This window comes from Lithobates pipiens, unplaced genomic scaffold (assembly GCF_037356315.1).
Source record: "Lithobates pipiens isolate NorthernLeopardFrog02 unplaced genomic scaffold, aLitPip1_a1.2 Scaffold_1, whole genome shotgun sequence".
NCBI classification, from domain to species: domain Eukaryota; kingdom Metazoa; phylum Chordata; class Amphibia; order Anura; family Ranidae; genus Lithobates; species Lithobates pipiens.
The window spans coordinates 23,405,507-23,429,783 of record NW_027507685.1 but is presented as its reverse complement, the minus strand read 5'-3'; the positions used below and the strand labels follow the sequence as shown (position 1 = coordinate 23,429,783).

The following is a 24,277-nucleotide window of genomic DNA, read 5'->3' as shown; positions in this document are numbered from 1 at the left end:
ACATGTCCCTGAATACATCATAGTATCATCATTACATATAAAAAAAATTATTAACAATCCTCATGGGGGAAATTCTCTAGTCTCATTCTAAACTCAGTATTAAAGTTGTACCAGGATCCACTGGAATGAAAGTACACACCCGGTAATACATTATCTTTATGCATGAACTTACACAATTATATTTTTAACCTGTGCATAAACCATATTTTCTATTTAATACAACAGTGTAACTCATCCGATGGACTTAAGGACATATAGTACCTTACCCTGCACTTTCACTGAGTATATTGTTCTATTTTGGCTGAAATCTGATTAGTTGCTATGTAGGAGACATTGTAGCAATTGTTGGCCATTCAATTGGTTGCTGTAATGTCATCAGCTCCAGCTACCCCATTGAAGATAGGCTTCAGGGAGATTTTGCCAAACCCCTAAAATGCTCATTTGTGAAATACTCTTGCAATCTGGAGAGCCAACTATATAAGCAGATTACCAAGCAGTAACTTAAGGTGGTAATGAAAACTTGCTGCCATGTTTGTTTGGGGTGCGTACTGGCCAGATCTGGGAAGGAACCATTAAATAAATAAATCAAAATTAATCATCTTGTTACCATACTACCTATATGCCACATATAGTACATTTACAGAATAATCAGCCTTGAATATGGCAAAAAACTGTTGACAGTGGCTTTTTTAAGGGGCGTGTACTACCTTTTCAACAAACTATCCTGTGTAGTGGAACTGCAGTCATGTTTAATAAGGAATTATAGTATAAAAACGGTGAATAAGGGGATACAATATTTTATTAAATGTGGTTGCTGATCATCTTGAATGTGAAAATGCAAGGGTGAACAGTACCCTTAAAGCTATGTAAAAGATTAACAACAAGTTTAATTATATTATATTGCCTGGTATAGTAGTGGTATGGCAGAAAGATGGCCCAACAAAGTTAGGCTCAATGGAAAAAGTATAATGCAGACAAGAAGCATATTATGCATGAGAAGAGGCACTTCATTAGAGAGGTTTATGCAAGATTAAAGAGAGGTTAAAGTTAAAATACAAGTAATAGGTCTGAATTATGACTGAAGACCTTTAGGGTATGTATCTAATGACGCGTACACAAGATCAGACTTTCTGGCGGACTTGGTCCGGCAGACCAGAGTCCGTCGAACAATTAGATTGTGTGTGGGCTCCAGCAGACTTTTTCTTCCCCAAAGTCCGGCGGACCTAGAAATAAAACATGTTTTAAATCTTTCCGCCGAAAGTCCGCCGGACCCAGTTCCTGTCGGGAAGTCCACTCGGCTGTATGCTGGTCCCACGGACCAACTACGACACAATGGCAACTACAGCACCTGCACCAAAAGTCCGACAGGAAGTCCGCCGTAAAGTCAGTTCGTGTGTGTGCAAGTCCGCTCGTTCGGAAAGTCTGGCGGACCTCCAAGTCCGCTGGAAAGTACGATCGTGTGTACGCAGCATTAATGCCAGTTGGAAAGGATTGTCAAAATAAAAAATAATGGTTCTTATTGCTATTTAGTTTTATTTGTCCAGTGGGAAGACTTTTGTCAACAAAGAAACAATGCAACCAATAAATCAGTTAAAGATGACTGATCAATTCTATAGTTTTTGCCAACCTGGAATTCTTTTCACACTGGTACGGACTAGTATTCTAGCATTTCTTTTCTCCCTCAGTTTTCCTCTCTTCACAAAGCTATTGTGACTCCAGTGCTGAGGGAGTGGATCAGGAGAGGGGCAAACAAGGATGCTCTGCAGGCACACGACATTCTCCTTATCAACTGATGACATTGGACATTGGCAGCTGCAAGGTTGTAATGGTGTTCAATGAAAACCTGTGTAACTAAAGGCCCATAAACACTATCAGATTTTCTGCCGATTTTTATCTTAAGATTTACCAAAACCATGTAGTTCAAAGGCCTGCCTGATTGCATACAAATTGAAACTCCTAAGGTTTGACCTCATATTATATGGTTTGGTAAATCGGAAGGAAAAAAATCAGCAGAACATCTGATAGTGTGTATGGGGCTTTAGAGGCAATTTTGATCCACCTGCTAGCATGTATACAATTGCTGGGCAATTGTTAGGCATTTTGCTAAGGCACCCCTGTAGAAACCAAAGGCCACCCTGGTTGAAAAAAGGCAGAGTTAGAGCAATATAAATCCATTGGCCTGTAACAAATCACTATTAATGCCATGGATCTGTTTGGTTGCTATAGGCAGCTACATTGCCCAATAGGCAGTACATTTCCTATCTTGTATCACCTCAAATAAACTGTAAATCATTCTATCAACTAATTTTACAATTAGTATAAGAAAATAAGCTATTGTATAATCTCCTTTTATTCACACAAAGTAAAAGTTTCTTTCGGCTTATTAAGTGACATGCAGGATTATTATCAGTAACTGAAGTGCTTTATCACACTAATTGAGTGCGGCCAATTGCAATTAGGCTTCAGCCCACATAGTATTTATATTATAATTAGGCATTTCTTTGAATTAGCTGGATTAAAATTGTGGGAACACCTACACGTTGAATGAGTTCTATAGACCAAATGCAAATGACCAGGTTTTTTTCTTTATTGTGTTACGAGGTGAACATCTGCTTTGGAACTATAGTAAAATGCCATTATGTGCTTTATTTTTCAGTTCCATCTCATTTTAGATTTAATTCAGGTTTCTAAACAGAAAGCCACGTTCCTATTAGAATTCAGCTGGAAATTTCTAAAGAAAAGAAAGTGGTTCAGATTAGGCCTTTTTTTGTATACAATGACCAATTATGGAAACGTGGACTATGAAACTTTAAAATGCAGAAGATCATTAAAGAAAGCCATCAAACTGTAGGTTTCAGCCATACCAAGCCCCGTGTTTCCAGACTTATTACCCAAGTACATTGTTTTATTATATTATATTTAACTTAATATAAAGCTCCCACTTGGGATTTATGCAACGCTGAGTGTCAGTCCACCATGATCCACACTGAACTGGAAGCATATAACATAGAAACCTTGACAACATTTTTAGCTGGCCTCTCCTAACTGCATATACTGCATTTTGCTGAACTTAAAATAACAGAATTTTTACTTACCAACTTTGTAGTGTACACAGCTTTCCAAATCTCCTACAGAGACCCATCCTTGCTTCTTCTCTACATCTGGATCATTGTGCAGAATTTTATTTCTCAGCCAGGATAAGTAATAAACCCTGAGCTTGTTTTTTTTGCCTTCAGTGGAAAAAAATACAGAAATATCTAAAAAAGTTTGAGATGGCACCTACTGTAGAAGAATACGAGTGACACAATTGGAAAAAAACATTACAGGGCCAACGCATGAAGATACTAAAGAAGCAAACTGTTGTGGCGAGCAGATCATGTTCATTAAAGCGGTTCTTCACCCTAAAGGGGAAGTTCCGCTAATCTGATCCCTCCCCCCCTCCGGTGCCACAATCGGCACCTTTCAGGGGGGAGGGGGGTGCAGTTACCTGGATAATCCAGGTGTCTGCACCCACTTCCGGGCAGACCGCCGCAGACCCCGGCAGACGCCCCGCCCCCCGTTGTGTTCTGGGAACAGAATATTAACAGTTTTTAGAGGGCAAAATACAATACAAATGCAAAAAAGATATCAATCTACAAAATGGGAGTTGTGCTAGGCAAAATATGCATGCTCCAATCACAGCCTAACATGTAAATCAAAATCAAAACGGGGTTTGGGAGTGCAATGCATTAATAGAAAATTTGAATCCAAAAATATCCTTGTACAACACAATAAACTAAAACCATAGGTACATTCAATATAAGAATGAAGATGGGATTTTTACGGCGCTTATTTGTAATCAATACACATCAGATACATAGACTATATTAAAAAAATTACAATAAAAAAAAAAGTACAATTAAAAAATCACACATAGTGCATAGTTCAATCAATTTACACAACCAAGTTACACATATAAAGGGTCCTGAAGGCAGAGGAATAGGATACTTGCTACACTTTATCCCAACATGTTTCGCAACAGCTTCTTCAGGGGGTGTGCAAGCCCCTGCCGAATTGACCCCCAGATGAACGAGTACATGGTTCTTATGATTTTTGTTCATTATGTTAAAAAAAGAGATATATACAATTTTCCATTACTGCATTGCGCTCCCTGTCCCCATTTTGATTTCAGTAGATATATATGTATAAGTATCTCAAAACACTAATCTTTCACAGTTCCGTGTGTCAATTAGATTTGCCTGATGTAGCTATATCACACATATTTAAATTATGCAACAATTTATACATCCAAAAATGTATCTGACCTGAAATAGTAATCAGGATATTTAGTCCTTCTAGTACATCCATTTGGTAAAATCGTCTTCTGCTAATAAGGGGATAAACTCTCCCTTGCCCACTTCTATCCAGCAGCCATAGACCATGTTCAGTTCCCACCAACAGGTTAACACCTGGCACATTAAAACATAGGAAAAGTATTACATGCAGCAATGTAGGATTTTCACATAGTTCTGTAACATGGAAAAGGTAGCCTTATCTATTAGAATCTGAGGGCAATTACATGTTGGCATATGTAAAGCCACTTTCCTGTCTGATCCCTGAATTTGGGATCAGGTCAAACCTTGAGCTTTGGCTGAAGGTTTGTAGCTGAGAAAAGGTACATTTTCCCTACAGGATACGAGAGGTCAGAATTAAGACTTATGTACAACAGAACAACGTTAAAAAGAGGTCTTAAAGTGGTTGTAAACCCTTACAAACCACTTTGACCTACAGGTAAGCCTAGATTAGGCTACAGGTAAGCCTAGATACGGTTTAGGAGATATTTGCCCAAAGACAGGCACCGCTGTCTACGGCGCATGCACCGTAGACAGTGGCGCGCAGGCGCACTGAGCGTGGCATCGTCAATGATGAAGATGCCGTGCAATGCCGCGCGTGTCGGCTCCCGTGCGCAAGCGCGGAAGTGATGTCATCGTGGCTTCGCTGAATGACAGCAGCGGAGCTGCGAGACCCCACCGAGAAGATGGATGCGCCGGATTACAGGGGACAGCGGTGACTTCGCTGGTTCCTGTGTCAGGTAAGTGACACATAATGGGCTACTATGCGATGCATAGTAGTCCATTATGCTTTGCCTTTGCAGGGAATGAAAGAGGAAGTAAACCCATCAGGGTTTACTTCCTCTTTAACAATATTGTAGATACTGTAACCCAGACTTACAACTGAGGGCCAAGCCACCTGTATAGAAAACATCCCATAATAAATATTGTACGATGAATAATGGTTTTTAGCAGTAGCTCTAATGGAAATGGCTGAAGAAAAGAAAATCACAGGTAGGACTGCATGTAACCTAGTAAAACTCACCCCAGAGAGCAGCACAAAGGATCTCAGAATTAAATTTCTTCTTATACTTGCGAATCTCAGGACTGTCACTCTGAGGACGAATATTTGTTGGATTAACATTGACAACCGATCCTTTCCTTGCATTATTTTCTCTGCGGAAAGGCTCCACTTTTATACTGCTAGCTAAATAAATAAAAAAGATAAGGGCATATTACTAGGGGGCTGCTCATAAAAGACTAGCGTGTATTACTACTTTTAATTTGAAGGTTAGTAATCTGCATGATGGAAGACACAGAAATCTTTACAAATGTGTGCATTAAAAAAAAAAAAAAAAAAAAAAAACAATGCAAATAAAAAAAAAGAATTCTGCAAGAAAAGACTACTTTTATATTTTTTCTTTCACTTTTAATGTGACCTATTTGCATAACCATTTTGCAAGGTAATAAGCGATGCAGCATAGTCTTTTGCTTGTATACTAAATTAATCACTAAGCCATACTGTACAAGGGGTGTAGGCAGCCTTTGAGAGGTGGAGACAGGGCCGGCCAAAGACATTGTGCTACATGAGACCAAGAATGAAATGCTGCCCCCATCCCAAAAATAAAAAAATAACGCCCACCAAAAGGCCCCCACATTCACCATTTTATATCTTGATAACTAAAGAGGACCTGTCATGGCTCTATATATGTATATAGGAGTATAAAGAGGATCTGCCATGGCTCTATACATGTATATAGGAGAATAAAGAGGACCGGTCTTGGCACTAAACATGTATATATAAGTATAACAAGGACCTGTCATGGCTCAATACATATGACATGTGATATCTCTATACATGTATATAGGGGTATAAAGAGGACCTGTCATGGTTATACTCCTATACATGAAAACCATGACAGGTCCTCTTTATACTCTGATACATGTAAACCATGACAGGTCCTCTTTATACTCCGATACATGTAAACAAAGAGGATCTGCCATGGTCGTTTACATATATAGGAGTATAAAGAGAACCCGTCATGGCACTATACATGTATATAGGAGTATAAAGAGGACCTTTCATGGCTCTATACATGTATATAGGAGCATAAATGGGACCGGTTATAGTGTTCTACATGTAGTAACATGGTGGGGAGAGGGGAGGGGGAAATTTGGGGACTTTAAATGAGGTCATAGCCTCCATCCCTTTCAGATATGAGCCACAAAATTAAAAACAAGAGCTAAGCGGGACTTTAAATGAAGTACGGGGTCTTTTATTGAAAAAAAAAAAAGGAAACATTTCGGGGGTTGCGATGCGCTCAGCTCCCTCCCTACCTCCCTTTGTGGATCACAGGGGGTGGTGGGGTTCGATCTCAGCGCATCGGCGCCATGCATAAATGGGCCCCTCGAGTGGTGTCAATAGACACTGCAAGGTGGGAGTCTATTGTTTGTTTTTGTGTTTTTTTTTTTTTTTTTTTTGTCTTTCCACCTGATGCTGCAGCTAAGATGGAGGGGCACCCACTGAGGTATGGATTATCCTCAGCTGTGAGTGTTCCCTCATCTTCTCACAGCTGCAAAAGACATCATGCATGACGCTGGCGGGGATGCGCCCAGGGCCTGGGGTATATGAGCTGGGACAGACAGACAGTTCACTCCTCCACTGTGTTCCACTAGGAAGAGATCACTCCTTAACTCTACATATGGGTAATAGAGTTTTATTCATGTATTTTTTTTTTTTTTTTGCTTTTGATTCGTTTTTCTTCTTTCCTTTTTGCACACACATTGTTTCATTCAGAGCACTGCACATACTTTTTTACACATTTGAATTGGATGATTTTGTATTTCCCCATCGTCCATTCCCACTTATTTAACACACATTTAGCCTTCTCCTATTTCCCAATCATTTATGTATATTTCATTCACATACACTTTTCAGCAATTAGTTATATTCATTCAACACGTTCAATCCACACTCAGTGTCCTGCTTTTGGGGTTTTTTTTTTTTTTGTGACCCATTACACTTTTCCTTTATTTTTTTTCTCTTTCGCAGATTTGGGTAACACACATATACATTTAGCACCTAGTGGACCTGTGTTGAGGATGTCTGTTTCGGTTCCCCCTGGCCTGCCCCCTGACATTGTTGGGGGATGGTCTGAACCCTGCCTCAACCCCGGATGAGACGGTTTTATCTCAGCTCTAGCAGTTCCCATTGCTGGAAGTTCTGCCCAATTTTTGGGCCACTTTGTAAGTCACTTTATCAATTAAGTGGCAACCTCCCCATGCTCCATCATTGCAAATACTAATTTACTATTACTTTGTATTTTCAGACCAATCACGAGCTTGCTTCTGACGAGCGGTAGTAAGCCGCGAAACGCGTAGGGCTAACAATTGCCGTGTATTTTGGTACCCCAATTTCAATTAGCATCAACTTTTGAAACATTGCATCAATTATGTTTTCCTTATTAATTTATTGCAACAACCAAGAAGTCATAGGTTCAAAGTTGTTGCCTACATTGCATTATTTGTTTAACTTATTATTATATTTGATTGTTATATGTTTATAATGGAGGTGCGCTTTTATAACCTATTCTGTATTGGTCAATAAGATTGTATAAAGCAAAATGCTAATGTTAATAATGTGTTTGTCTGCGCACCTCTCCAATATACATGTAATCATGTCTTACTATAAAAACAAATAATAAAAAAATTTCCTTTTTTTTTTTCAATAAAAGACCCCGTACTTAATTTAAAGTCCCGCTTAGCTCTTGTTTTTAATTCAGTGTTCTACATGTATAGGAGTATAAAGAGGACCGGTCATGGCACTATACATGTATAAATAAAGTATAAAAGTACCTGTGCGTGGCCGGCGGCCACAATGTCCTCTGGGCCTCCGGAACAGGGATCTGTCAATGTAAACAGACAGATCCCCATTCTGGCAGGGGAGGAGAGACAGATCTGATGTTCCTAGTGATTAGGAACAGCAATCTCTCTCCTCCTCCAGTCAGTCCCATCCCCCTACAGTTTGAAACACCTCCCAGGAAACACATTTAACCCCTTTTATTTTCCAATATTTTTATTCAAATTTTCCACAAAGAAAATTACAGTTTCAGTATCTGACATCATAGATACACAGAGGAAAAATTAAATAAAAAAGAACAACTCAAGTAAAATGAAGAAAAAAAAAACTGGATGTACATGTGCATAACTTTTGAAGGTAATTTAAAGAGTAATTGGGTCACCACATACAGATCCCTTGATCGCCCCCTAGTGTTAACCCCTTCCCCGCCAGGGGCATTTATCACTGTATAAATGTCAATGGTCCCAAAAATGTATCAAAAGTGTCTGATCTGTCCACCGCAATGTCACAGTTCCGCTAAAAATCGCTGATCGCCGCCATTACTAGTATAAAAAATAATAAAAATGCCATAAATATATCCGACATTTAGTAGGCACTATAACTTTTGCGCAAACTAATCAATGTATGCCAATTGCTACCAAAAATATGTAAACGAATAATACATATTGGCCTGAACTGATGAAGACCTTTTTTTTTACTATATATTGTAGCAAAAACTAAAATATATTGTGTTTTTTTCAAAATTGTTGCTCTTTTTTTGTTTATAGTGCAAAAAATAAAAACCGCAGAAGTGATCAAATAGCACCAAAAGAAAGCTCGATTTGTGGGGAAAAAAAGAAGTACATTTTTTTGTGTACAGCATTGCACAACCGCGCAATTGTCAGTTAAAGTGACGCAGCGCCATATTGCAAAAAATGGCCTGGTCATTAAGGGGGCAGATCCTTCTGGTCTGTAAGTGGCTAATCAGGGCTGGGCAAGGCAAGTCCCTCTCAGGCTCTCATGTCTCATACAACTTGTGATGCGTGTTTGTACTTTTTTAAAATTTGTACAGTTTTAATTCGGACTCCACCATCAAATGCGGATTGTCACCTGCTATAGGTTGCAAATTGTCACACTTTGCGAATTGTCACTTGTCACGTCACCTGGCACATGTTGCGGATTGTAACTTGTCACACGTTGCGGATTGTTACTTGCCACATGTTGTGGATTGTCACATGTTGCGGATTGCCACCTGCTATAGGTTACAAATTGTCACACGTTGCGAATTGTCACTTGCCACATCACCTGCCACATGTTGTGGATTGTAACTTGCCACACATTGTGGATTGTCACGTTGGCGGATTGTCACTTGCCACACATTGTGTATTATCCCTTGCCACGTCACCTGCCACATGTTGCGGATTGTCACTTGCCACGTCACCTGCCAGATGTTGCAGATTGTCATTTGCCATGTCACCTGCCACACGTTGCAGATTGTCACTTGCTGTGTCCTAGAGTGAGGGCAGGCAGCAGAGAGATAATGTAATCTCTCTGCTGCCTGCAGCTGCACAGTGGAGGTGAAACTGCAGTGATGCAGGGCGGACGGTGAGAGATGAGGTCATCTCTCTGCTCCCCCCGCCCATCAGCCCGCTCACTCACCCGCTGACTACTCCCCCTGGGCGAGTGTTCTGTCCAACTGCTCCAGTCACCACTAACAGCAGTGGCACCGGGCTCCTCACAGGGGTCTAAGCAGCGGAGTGAGGTGGCTGGGGGCAGTTCTGGCACTGCTTTCGGGTGGCAGTTTGCTACCCCCCTGAAAGTGCCGCTCGGGACCCATGGTCCCACCGGATTCCATGGTGGGGCTGGCCCTGGGTGGAGATACCTGAACAACATAAAAGAGATCAAAGATCACTGGGGTTCAGCACCCTTTAAAAAAAAAAAAGAATTTAACTAGCACAGCCTATCTAAATAGTAAGGAAAACTTAGAAAAATATAATAAAAGAAACGTCACTGTAAATCTACATAGTTAGCCTACCTTAAAAGTGTACTGTTTCAGTCAGTAGGGCTGTGGGCAGTATGTGGACGTTTCAGTAGAGCAGTGGATGGTGTCAGTAGGGCAGTGGACATCGTGTGGATGGTGTCAGAAGAGCAGTGTCAGCAGAGCAGTGGATGGTGTCAGCAGAGCAGTGGACGGTGTCAGTAGGGAAGTGGATTTTATCAGGCAGTGGATGGTGTCAGTGGGGCAGTGGATGGTGTCAGTCAGTAGATAGTGTCAGCAGAGCCATGGACGGTGTCAGCGGGGGCATGGACGGTGTCAGTAGCACAGTGGATGGTGTCAGTAGGGCAGTGTGAGTAGATTTTACTATATTATCCCCCCCCCCCAATAGCAATGTCCTCTGGCCTTTTTTGATGCCTACAGACTACCCTTAGGGAGCAGCAATTCAACACTGAAGAAATGGCTGCACTCCAAGATCCATCAAAATTCTTATTTAATAACGAACATCCCAAGTGTTACAGACAGTTCAAATGATAGATGCGTTTCACACACTAACAGGTGCGCTTAGTCATTATTCATTAATGGCGTCTACTATTTGAACTGTCTGTAAAACTTGGGATGTTTGTTATTAAATAAGAATTTTGATGGATCTTGGAGTGCAACCGTTTCTTCAGTGTTGATCGTATGTGGAGGCGAGCCGAGGTGGGCACCTGTGATATCATTAGGCTTCCTGTCTCACCTGGAGCAGCGAGTTCTTTTGTTTTGATAGGGAGCAGCAATTAGTGGGATGGTGGTAGGAAGAACTTAGGGCGCCTGAAGAGAGACAGGTTTAAGGGGAAAAGCTGCCCTGTCGGCTCAGTGTTGGGGAACGTGCGTGCCCCTCCCCCCCTCCGTTTACCAGGAGATATCGCTGTAGGAGCATCATGAGGCACCCGGAGAGTCAGAAGGGGCTGAAGGAGTCTGTGGAAGAGTAAACAGAGGGCGGAATGTGCAGAAAAGATGCAGATCCCCAGCGCTGAAGCGGAGCTCGGCAACTGCAGGACCGGCTTGGCTCTATCTAGGGCATGCCCCCATATTAACAAAAAATTTAACTTGGCCAGTCCCGCCCTTCGTCCTGAGCTGTGCTGCCTTCTGCCCTGCCATGAGGATGAGAGTGATAGAGGTGGGGGGAAGGAGCGGCATGCAAGCGGGTGTTGGCAAAGTAGGGACATTTTCACAATCTACCTGTCACCTGGCGGCGGTTGACAGGTAGATCGTGATTGACAGGTTGTCGACCCCATAAAGTCTTACAATCAAGGACAGAAGAAAAACAGAAGCTGCAACTTGATGTTTAACCACTTCAGACCAGAGCACTTTTTACAATTTGGCCCTGTGTCACTTTAACTGACAATTGTGAGGTCATGTGATGTTGTACCCAAACAAAATGGACGTCCTTTTTTTCCAACAAATAGAGCTTTCTTTTGATGCTATTTGATCACCTCTGCGGTTTTTATTTATAAGCAAAAAGAGAGCGACAACTTTGAAAAAAAACACAATATTTTTTACTTTTTGCTATAATAAATATGCCCAAAAATGTTTTTAAAAAACAAATTTCTTCATCAGTTTAGACCAATATATATTCTTCTACATAATTGTGTTAAAAAGCAATAAGCGTATATTGATTGGTTTGCGCAAAAGTTATAGCAAAACTATGGGAAAGATTTATGACTTTTTTTTTTATTAGTAATTCGATTTTTATTGGTATTGCGACATTATGGACACTTTTGACAAATTTTTGGGACCCCTGACATTTATACAGCGCCCAGTGCTATAAAAATGCAGTGATTACTATGTAAATGTCACTGATAGGGAAGGTTTAACACTAGGGGGCGATCAAGGGGCTAAATGTGTGTTTCCTAGATTTGTTCTAACTGTATGGGGATGTGACTGACTGGGGGAGGAGACATATCGTTGTTCCTACTTAGTATGCGCGCGTGCCCCCAAGCAGCTCTTAAAGTGTACAACGTACCCATATGGGGTTTTGCCCAGCAGAGCCTTTCTGCCAACTTATATCGGCGCGAGACGGTTGGCAACTGGTTAAGGTACAGTGTCTTGAAACTCTTCTTAGTGTAGCGCCCCCCTGGGTCTACTAGGGGCAAGGGGTTACCTCCAGAGGCAGGGAGCGAGCTTACATTCACCCCAGGGCTGAGTCCAAGACTATAATGGGAAGTATAGAACAGAAATTGGGGGCCAGTCACTTTAGATATTTTTCAATGCTTTAATGAGGAACTTGAAAGTAGTAATAGGAGAGAGGATTAGGGGAGGTTTCAGATACCATTTGCAGACCACTTACAGACTCTTTGAATCCAAAAGTTAAACAGCTTTCTCATATAGCAGATCTTGACTACCTGAATAGGCCTCTCACACAGACCTAGCAGCCGATAGAATTACTGGACAAGCATCTCTCACAGATTTAGCAGCCAGTATAACTCCTGAATAAGCCCCTCTCACAGACTTAGCAGCCAGTATAACTCCTGAATAAGCCCCTCTCACAGACTTAGCAGCCAGGAGCTTGTTACTACGGTTTAGATTGTAAAATGGGATTCAGCTTCACCGTGTCAGAACCTTTAAGCCATCCGGCAACACTGTAAGAGCAATTTTATAGGTGCATCCTCCAAACTAGTCACCAGGCCCTCCTGAGAGTCCAGCCTTCATCCTGGCTCTCTCCAGCAAGGGTCCTCCCATGGATCTTCTCAGCTTGGCTCGGCTTTTCCCACACAGGCAAGAAAGCCTAAGGACCACCTCAGGATTAGCAGCCCCCAGACAGGCTTCTGGGCCTACTTGCAGAATTTACAGCAGCACATCCTCAGGCCAGGAGGGCCAGAGGAAAGAAGAGACCAGAGCACATGGCCCTGCCCAATAAATACCCCTTTTTCAGAATTACAGAGGCTAGGAACCTCTTACTAGGGATGGGCAAATGGTTCGGCCCGAGCATAAGTTGGGGACGAACTTTCGATGTTTGGACGTTTGGTGAACAGCCGAACAAAGGGGTCGTTTGATCGTTTGCCCCACCCCCCCCAAACCAACCATATGTATGCCTAATTACTTGCATTTAAGCCTTCAAAATGGGCACTTTTGATATTTGATATTCGGGTCCCATTGACTTTAATGGGGTTCGTTATTTGGGTCCGAACTTTTTACGGCATTCGGATGTTCTGGTCCGAACCGAACAGTGGTCCGTTCGGCCCATCCCTACCTCTTACTGGGCTGTTCTGGAAGAAGAAGAATTATTCATAGTTCAATCTAGTTGTAATTCTCATACTGGCCTGTGGTACCAGTGACACCTACTGGCGACAGCAAGAAATGCACAACTCAACAAAGTTGAAATCAGAGCAGAACCAAATAAACTATACAATCAAATCTGAGCTCAGCCAAAAACTAAATTTACAATATAGCCCCAATTTTAGGAATAGGGGGCTACATTAGCAACTGCTGCCCCTCTTTCCTTAAAGCACTTAAACAATACTGAAAAAAGTACAAAAAGGATAATGTATAGGCACCCTTGGTACTATCAAATACCTGTTGTATTCTTCAAATCAATATCTACGGCCCTGTAGAGTCCTTTGGATTCTAGGCCTAGGCCCTACACAGAGCCTCTACTTCTGGGATTTAACTCAAGCCTTTCTGGTGCCAAGATTTACTCTCAGGCATAAGAGTCTTTAAAGCTGAACTTCAGTTAACATCTAAAATTAGCCTCCTAATTTCCTCTCCACTCTATAGCATCCCCCTTTTTTTTTGTTACTTAGCTTGTCCCTGTTCTGAGGAATTCATCCACTTGGCCCCTGAGACATCATCATAGGGGCTAGGGGGCTGAAAAATCCTTTACCCACGACAGCCAGCAGGTGGGATTGATAGGGCTTCTTACATGATTTCCAGTTAACTATGGCTCCTACCAGAATGTTTTCCTCCCATAATCTAGAGTTTAGCATTCAAGCTGCACACCAGGAATTCAGCCAATTTGTAAAATGTTCTGGCATATTCGAGTTAAGTCCAATAAGGTGCATTGAACCTCGTGGACTTATCTCACACTTTTGGGGGCTTATCTGACAGTTCTGAGAGTACATCCATGTCTACACTCCCGAAGCTCTGACAGGAGAGGCATTGTCTTCTCACACACAGCGTCTTTCCCTGCCCCTTTCTTCTGCCCATTCAGAGAAGCCTTTGTATTTTGTGAATGAGTTTACATAACACAAAGTTCTCTCTGATTGGACAGTTGGAAGGGAGGAGTGAGTAGAGCGGCTGCATGCAATTCTGCAGCTGCTGGAGCTGAGACCAAAAAGGTACAGCATAGGAGCAGCAGAAGTATAACAATAGCTATGCTTCAAACACGCTGTAAAAATGAAAATTGTAAATGAAAGCGCCAAGTCCATGATGTGGCATGCACCTTGTTGGACTTAATCCTTAGCAATCCAGAACATTTTTCAAAATGGCTAAATTCCTGGAGTACAGCTTTAAAGTTTAGTTAGAAGAGAAATTAGCAATCAGTGTGTGCCTCCAAGTTTTGAATGGCAGGTGTCTGCTGTCAGTTGGCAGACAATGTTAGTACACTTGGCATCTTTCAACACATACATATTTTGCTTCCTACAACCAACTTTGAAAGTAAACTGCACCTACAAAGGCACTTAGATGGAATTGAGAAACATTTCAAACACGTACCTGGAAGCTCACTGCATTTGCCCAAGCTCCAACAATGAGAAAGTCACATTGAGAAGCTTCTCAACCTAAAATAGACCATGATGACTACACCACCACACACACACATGCACCTTTCACATAGCAAAGGTCAGCTATGAGTAGAACAGTAGTCACAGTTTAACACACAATTAAAAAATGCTTAAAAGTCTACAGATGTCATTTACATTTACATGCTTGAACATGTACTCACGGGAGACAGTTGGGCTTGTTGGAGGTGAAAACTGTAGAAGTCTGGGATCAATAAATGGACTGAACGAAGTAGTGGAAGATGAGCTAGTTTTTGCTTGTGGACTTTCACCATTTGGTGTCTGAAAAGGATGAGAGAAAACTTACCACTAAATAATAACAAAAGTAGAATTGATATAATATATAACCAAATCTGTGCAACCGTAAAATGTCAGCAATAGGTACAACACTGAAAGCACATGTGATCTAACTAAAAAGCCTAAAGGAACAGCACTTGTAAATAGCTGAGAGCAGGTACCTTTACATATAGGCTTGGTCTTCCCCAATCCTCATTCAAATCTGCCTTAAATTCTCTGTACCTTTTGCTGTAGAGTATAGACAAACCACTCATACAGTACAACAACAATTCCTTAACAGGCATGTAAAAAGCCTGGTATAGTTACATGAGGAGTTCATGCAGACAGTGACTAAGAAAGTCACTAACTTTATAGCTGATTTGGCATGGCTCTGGATGGTGTGGGGCCATAGGATGGAAGCAAAAATACCTGTTAGCTACTTATTGGTTCTGTCAGTTTATGAAATATAGTGGGCAACATGTTCAATTTATTGGGAAATCTCAATGGTTTGGGGTCAATTTAACTTTTGACAAAAGATTCATAGAGCACAGTGGGTTAGCTAAGCAAGAATTACATAAGTGGCTGTCTGCCCTTTAAAGGAGAAGTATAGCAAAAGCATTTTTGTCCGTACTTCTCCTGTGGGACACAGGAGTGCAGTAAGTTCTGCACTCCTGTGACCTGTTTTAAGCTGACAGGGGGCTAAAGCCCGCTGTTGGCTGATGTCACAGAGATGGTCCAGGCTCTGAAAAGATCCAGACCATTTGATTGGGATCCACTCAGAATCCTGGAACAGCAGCTGGCTAAGCCTCTCTCAGCAGGCTCAGTTATAAGCTCTCTGCAGGCCCAAGAGCTGAGTGATCAGTACTGTTTGATCACTCAATTCTCAGTCTTAGAGGCAGCAGCATAGGAAAGCTGCAGCTGGGATCTGTGCTGCAGCCATCTAGGTGAGTATTCCCATTCTTCCATTTTTGTTCAATGTCTGTGGACTGAACTGTACAACAGAATCCCTGAGAAGTCATCCACTTAAAGTGACATTAAACCCAAACCTAAAGCATTTGTATACCGCGCTTGGTGATGTTTACCTACAGGTAAGCCCATAATAAGGCTTACCTGTTAAAAAGAAAATCTCCTAAGCCTGCACAGTTTAGGAGATATTGACCCTGCACGCAGCCGCTGACGTCAGCGGTGCGGCGTTCTGCAGGTTCGGTGTATCCTGCCGGAACAGACGGCTCCTGCGCACTTGCACGGGAGTGACATCACTCACAGCACCGGAGCCAGCAATCCCGGAAGAAACACAGAGGGAACATCTCAGCTCCCGCAGCAGTGACCGGACGCCATTGCAGGGCTTCATCCTAAGGAAAGTATTTCATAATGTGCTAGTATGCAATGCAGAATAGCATATTATGCTATTGATTTGAGGCTCTTTTTCCCCAGCAATTTACCGCTTTAACGTGGTTCTAAAGGCTGAGAGTTTTTTTTTTTACCTGCCTGCTCAAAGAGGAGGGGCCAAAAGTGCCAGGCAGGGACCCACAAAGAAGAGGATTGGGGCTACTCTGTGCAAAACCATTGCACAGCGCAGGTAAATATGACATGTTTGTTATTTCAGAAAAAAAAACAAAGCTTTAGTATTACTTTCAATTTCTGAAGATAGTATCACATCTGATTACACGTGCTGTTTATTTTTTAAACTATGTTGTGATTGCAATTACCAGGTGATCTGGCAGCTCCCTATTGAGACTGGCAACACTGATGTAAGCAATGATGTAAGCAATCTTCACTTTTCGGTGTTGTCACTCTGCTCATGCTTTGATTTTTTTTCCCTTCTCAATAAGCTGCCCCACATGACACTGCTGGTGCCATGCAGGGCAGTGCCATGAATGTAATTGACAACAGAGCATTTCTCCATTGCTCTGTTGTTTATCATTGTCATTTATGTAAATATGTGGGCGGAGTTCTGGCAGTCACATGAATGACTAAAAAAAATGGTCAATATGTAAATATTATGTGAAACAAGCCTTGTTGCAATGCTTACATTCATGTGCTTTGTTTCACATACAGTTATATAATTTTGGAGTGATTTTTAAATTGATCATGTGACTGCCAGAACTCCGCCCACATATTCACATAAATGGCAATGATAAACAGCACATCAATGAGGAAATGCTTTGCTGCCAATCATTGCTGAATATGTAGGTAGAAATTTGGAAATCATGTTCTTGATTAAAATCATCTCCAATCCAAATCTAAATAACATTATGTGAAACAAAAACACATGAAAGCAAATATTATTTTATTGGGTTTGATTCACATGTTGTTTACAACTGACAGAACATCATCCTTTTATACTTTCATAGACAGTAGTGATAAGTAATGGAATGATGAGGAAATGTTCCACTGTCAATCATGTTCCTGGAGCCACCCCACATGACCTCAGGTGTGGCACCTGTGGTGGCTGAGACACTACAAAGATTTTTTTTAATATACATACCATAATAACTGTCCATGTCCATACATGCGAGCATGCATTGCTTTCTTGTGGTTCAATGTACTGTATTTTCTGGCGTATAAGACTACCTTTTACACTTAAAAAAAATGCCCAAAAATCGGGGGTCGTCTTATACGCTGGGTATACAATGCTGCCCGATGGATGTCAGCCCCCAAATGTCTGCTAATACTGTATGTGGCTTCAGCTACAAACAGTATACGCCGTTGAGCCAATCCCGGCGAGCGATACAGTATATTCCATTAATGAATACAGATCCTGCTTGGATTGGAGTAACAACCTCTGCCAATCCGAGCAGGCTACATAGAGTAGCCTGCTCGGATTGGCTTTGAGAGAGAGAGAGAGAGGCAAGGGCTGATGATGCTACAGCCTCTGCCAATCCAAGCAGACGTGGTATTCATTAAAATAATACACCGCTCACCATACTTCCCTGGGTAAATCCATTCACTGAGCTCCTACTACTATACATCCTGCTATTTGCCTTTGAGGTCCCAGGCACCCAAGAGGGACAGGTAAATCTGGGACATATGACAGGGGGTTTATTAAATGCATTTTGGTGGACAATTCCCATAGAATGTAACCCAAAAGTGGTATAGGTTTGGTTGGTGAAAAATTCTACTTTCCAGAGTTGTGGCATTCAAGAGATCTCCGTTTGTGTTATTATTGTTTGATTTACTTTATGACATATCACAGCATGGGGGATGAGTAGTTGGCATTCTTGCTTTGTGTTTTTTAATGGTTCTAATGTTTTTTTTAAATGGTGTTGCCTCAGAAGGGGGGGGGGGGGGTAGTCTTATACCGCGAGTATTGCCCAAAACCTATGTTTTCACTTGAAAAATAGGGGATCGTCTTATACGCCCAGTCACCTTATACGCCGGCAAATACGGTATATAATGCCATTTACATTTAGATTAGGTTTTTCTTTTTTCAATCACATAACCGTTCACATATTGCGCATAAACTTACTGAAGAACTGCAAAAGGTTCACGTGACTGACTCTAAAACGACCTAAAAACATATTTACAAATCTTCTAATTCACCAATATATTAACAATGATTTAATCATGCCATGCTCTACATATTAATTAAAGCATGTGGATTTAATGACACTTTACGTCTGTAAATTGCAACTTTAGCTATGGAGCCTGTAAACAACTACCCCTTTGACAAACTATAAATATAGATACTAACATGGAAAAGGAAAAACATGTTTAAAATGTACTTGTTTTAAACCCTATCATATCAAAGAATTTATGTTCAGAACAACATTCCCATTCCCATATGTATAAAACCACATTTCTTTTAAATCCTAATGATAACCATCTGACCAGTCATATTATGCAAGGCCATTGTGCCCATAAAAAAATATATTAGACATGGGAACTGTTTACTGTTTACAAATTGGTTCTAATGTTTTTTTTAAATGGTGTTGCCTCAGAAGGGGGGTAGTCTTATACCGCAAGTATTGCCCAAAACCTATGTTTTCACTTGAAAAATAGGGGATCGTCTTATACGCCCTGTCGCCTTATATGCCGGCAAATACGGTATATAATGCCATTTACATTTAGATTAGGTTTTTCTTTTTTCAATCACATAACCGTTCACATATTGCGCATAAACTTACTGAAGAACTGCAAAAGGTTCACGTGACTGACTCTAAAACGACCTAAAAACATATTTACAAATCTTCTAATTCACCAATATATTAACAATGATTTAATCATGCCATGCTCTACATATTAATTAAAGCATGTGGATTTAATGACACTTTACGTCTGTAAATTGCAACTTTAGCTATGGAGCCTGTAAACAACTACCCCTTTGACAAACTATAAATATAGATACTAACATGGAAAAGGAAAAACATGTTTAAAATGTATTTGTTTTAAACCCTATCATAGCAAAGAATTTATGTTCAGAACAACATTCCCATTCCCATATGTATAAAACCAAATTTCTTTTAAATCCTAATGATAACCATCTGACCAGTCATATTATGCAAGGCCATTGTGCCCATAAAAAAATATATTAGACATGGGAACTGTTTACTGTTTACAAAAGACCGTTTGTATAAAAACACTATACGGTAGCGATAAAAAAAAAGAAAAAGAAAAAAAAAAGATCAACTGCCAATCCTAACAATGTATACTTCTAGATTCCAAACAGGTATTCAGGAACCAGATGGGTAATAAATTCCCCTTACATAACTGACTGCGTTTCTGCATGGCCATGAAATTGCCAAGAAAAGAAGAAAGGTAGAGGTAAAGTTGGTGACTTTTATTCCATGCAATTGTATTTTGCTCATGAAAATTCAACATTGTCAGCAGTTTAATGGTACACTCAAACTGACAGCACAGAGAGAAGAGAGAACTTGATGTTATGACAGTATTTACTTCACAGAAACGTCTATGAGAAAAATAGTGTATCAAAGTGCAAAAGGTGACCTACAACAAACGAAAGACAAGTTATCTCTCTCTCACTCTTGTTTGGGTGAACAAGCAGAACAAGACATAAAACATAATGATTTCACCTGATCATTTAAAGATTTGTTCATAGGTCTGTGACTTTTTTGAGGACTTTTGTGCTGAATCACTGAAGTCTCTGAAGGATGGCTCTGTTGTAAGAGATCTGGCAGCAGATAATTTTGATTGCAGGAGCTCCAGAGTCCTTGATTGCTGCTGCTGCCACTTTGCTGTTCAGCTGCCTGTTAACACATAATGCAGCAGATTGAAATATACACTAACCCGGATTCGTCTACACGGCAAGATAAATCTGTCATTTTTCTAAAAGGAATGTTCGCTCTGGCAAAGACAAATGTCAGAGCTGAAGACAATTTGTTGTATCAGAAAGTAGCTTTTTAATAGCTACAATGTAAAACAATTTCTCTACAAATATTAGGCTTTTACATTAAAGCCCATCTCAGGGCAATTCTAAACCAACCTTCCAAATACTCCTTTTCCACACCTGTAACAAAAAAAAACAAAAAACTTTTACTTACCTAAATCCATTGCCATACATCCCTCACTGGTGCATCTACCAGCAGTGAAGACCGGTGATCCAGCAATGCAATCTGTGCCCAGGCCAACTAGACCAGTGGTCATCAACCCTGTCCTCAGTGCCCACCAACAGGCCAGGTTTGCAAGATAACTGAAATACATCACAGGTGATATCATTTGCTGCTCAGTGATTGCAGTATTCTAGTCTGCATCTCCCCAAAGTAATACATAAAACCTGGCCTGTTGGTGGGCCCTGAGGACAGGGTTGATGACCACTGAACTAGACCACTTAGACCACTTACAGTACTTGTTTTCTTCAGAGAATAGGGTCAGGTACCCACCCCTTCTTCCCTTAGTCACCATTGTGATCTAGCACTTCTGGAAATCACTCTTCTACCCTGCCTGCCCCCCCCCCCCACTAGGGTTGCCACCTCATCCCTTTAAAACCGAACACATATTAATTGCAGTTTCTGTGGCTGATTAAGGTGATAATTAAACTCACTTGGTGCCTTATCTGCATGAAATTAGCCACAGAACCTGTGTAATTCATATGTGTTCAGGTTTAAAGGGATGAGGTGGCAACTCTACCCCCCACCCCCAACCACAAGGTCACCATGGTCTCCACCACTAACCCCCCACACTCCTTTGAAAAATTAAATTCCCACCAGCAACAATAAAGTCTCCAGCAACATCAATACCTCAGAAGCAAAAATAAATACCCTAGCAACAAAATTGGACTTCTATACAGCAACAGACTCCTGCAAGAGCTATACTAGACCCCTCCTAAGAGATTATACACATTAACAATCTGCCAGTCAGTGCAGGAAAGGGTAATATAAGAATGCCATCCCCAGTATTTACTGTAGTAAAGACCAAAGGCAGTCAAAACTAAGGAGTAGCCACAGGCCTGATCACTTTTCCTTCTTTGTGCCAATTTACGGAGAGGCAGAGGAAGACCTGCTCTTAAGAGAGTGAGAGGCAGGGGCATATCACTTTGCCAAAGACTGACAGAACCAGCCTTTGTTAGGATGCTTTGTTGGGAAATGTGGCCCAGGACAAAAGAACAGAACAGAAAACAAAGGATAGGACTTTATCGGTTGCCATCTGTAATAGGAAAGATCAGTACTCATATTTATAAAAAAAAAAAAAAAAAAAAAGTTTAACAACATAGTTTAAATGTCATACAAATATATAAAAAATGTGTGCAATTAACTGCTTCCCAACCAGTCGCCGCAGTTTCACTGCATCAAAATGGCACAGGTGGGCGAATCAACGCTACCTTACATCGGGCACACGGCCGCTTAGGGGGCATGCGCCTAGACGACCCGCACTGGTCGGATTCATTTTAGAACAGATCAGTCTCCAGGTCCAGGCTAATGATTTTTGGCCTGGACCCGCTGATCGGTTCTGATGAATGAAATCCTCCCCTGTCTGTGCAAGTGTAAACACAGGAAGGGGAAGTGATATCATCTCCCCTCGTGGAACTCTTTTCTGTTCCAGAGAGGAGAGAGGACATCCAAACGTGATTTGCAGCACCTGTACTTCCCCCATTCACTGGCCAAACTGTAATTCAGGTGGAAACAGTTGATTTTACGTCACTTGATTATTATTTGCTGTTTTTCACGGAAGATCTCTATAGACCTATTGTGGATCAAATAAATTTTTATGCTGGTCAATTCATTGCTGCTAATCCCCAGTTGACCCTTGCCAGAGATTGGAGACCTATCACGGTCTCTGAATTTAAGACCTTCTGGGCCTATTCCTGCTCATGGGCATAACTGAAAAAAGTGAGTTGTGGTCATATTGGTCCACTGACCCAGTTCACCACATGCCCTTGTTCTCTGCCTCCATGACCAGGACACAATACGAGTAGATCTTGCAGTTCATGCATTTCAATGACAATGAACTCTGCTGTCCTCAGGGTGACCCTGAATACGATCAGCTCTACAAAATTCGGCCCCTTGTAAACCACTTCAACCAGTAGTTTGCAGCCTTGTTTACACCCGATCAAGTTGTCTGCATTGATGAGTCCCTGATTATGTTTTCTGGCCACTTGTCATTCAAACAGTATCTTCCCAGCAAGCGTGCCAGATATGGGGTCAAGATGTATAAATTCTGTGACAGGGCAACAGGCTATACATATCGTTTCATGGTTTACAAGGGAAGAGATAGTTACGTAGAGCCCGAGAACTGCCCAGACTACATAGGGAGCACTGGTGTGATTATGTGGGACTTGGGGTCACCCTTTTTTGGAATTGTATGTGGACAATTATAACACGAGTGCCACTTTTTTGTCACTTGTTTGATAATGGAATTGGCACATGTGGCACCGTGCGATTTAATCGCCGGGTCTTACCCCAGCAGTTTGTAGATTCCTGTCTTAGGCTGGGGGAGATAGCCTGCTTGTAGTGTAATAATTTGCTCACTGTGAAGTGGAGGGATAATAAGAATGTTTTCATTTTGTCCTCCCTTCACGCCAACACAACAATCCAAATTCAAACGGCGACTGGTGTTGTAGAGAAACCCCTCTGTGTCCACAAATTTAACCTTAATATGAGAGAGGTGGACCTCAACGACCAGTTGTTGGCGCCGTACTTAATTGCCCGTAAGCCTCGATTCACACCTATGCATTTTTAGTGCTTTTTGCATTTTGCAGATTTGCACTACAGAACGTGTTCCATAGGAGACCATGTTAAATGGACTGTAGTGCAAAACTGCAAAATGCAAAAAGCACTAAAACTGCATTGATGTAAATCAGGCCTAAGGCCAGATGCTGGTATAAAAAAGTGTTTGTACAGTATATTTATTCCAATTTGGTTCTGCTGAATGCTTATGTGCTATACAAAGCTTCAGGATGAACTGGATCCTTCCTTAAATTCCAAGAAGAGATCATAACAGCCCTTCTGTTTCCAGAGGGTACTGTGGCCCAACTTCCCAATCCAAATGCAGTGAGCCGGCTGTATGAGAGGCATTTTTGTTATGTCCCCCTACCCAAAGAAATCCCCAAAGAAGATGCCATGTCTGTAGAAAGTGTGGATTTAAGCATGAAACTCGCTTTTATTGTCCCTCCTGTCCTGACTAACCTGGTCTTTGCATTGGTGAATGTTTTGAACGCTACCACACACTAGTGGAATATTAGCATAGGGTACAGCATTGCACAGTCCTAGGGTACACTTACACAGGGTCTCGAAAGATGAGATAGCCATCACATTTTGAGAGACCCTAATCTGGAACGGTTACATTTTATATAAAAGTGCAAAAAAAACAGAAATAAATAAATAAATAAAACAGCCAAAAATACTTGTGGTTTTATTTTTCTTCTCTCTCTATTGTTCCCCCCCTTATGTTCGCTCCCTGTTGTCCACTCTATTTTTCACTCTCTATTATTACTGTATTTTAGAACTGTAATGTTTTATTTTTACCATTCGGCTGCAGCACAGATTTATTTATTCTGACAGCAACAGCGTTTCCGCCCACGATACGTAAAGCCATGACTCCAGCACTATAGGAGGTGATTTCACCACCACAGTTAAAAAAAAGAGCATATATTCTGAAGCATGGATTGCCCCCGTGCTTCTGCATATATTTTTAAAGGCAC

General features: G+C 41.3%; 1 protein-coding gene across 2 annotated transcripts in view; it reads right to left on the bottom strand.

Moving 5' to 3' along the window:
• The window catches only part of NRK (Nik related kinase), a 406,388-nt gene that overhangs the window by 62,849 nt on the left and 319,262 nt on the right, over positions 1-24,277 (bottom strand). For both annotated transcript variants that reach the window (XM_077484749.1, XM_077484758.1), the window contains 5 exons: positions 20,214-20,387; positions 15,069-15,186; positions 5,356-5,517; positions 4,305-4,448; positions 3,096-3,230 (listed from right to left, as the gene is read on the bottom strand). In XM_077484749.1, coding sequence (XP_077340875.1) covers positions 3,096-3,230; positions 4,305-4,448; positions 5,356-5,517; positions 15,069-15,186; positions 20,214-20,387 — 733 coding nt within the window. The remainder of the gene's footprint in view (positions 1-3,095; positions 3,231-4,304; positions 4,449-5,355; positions 5,518-15,068; positions 15,187-20,213; positions 20,388-24,277) is intronic.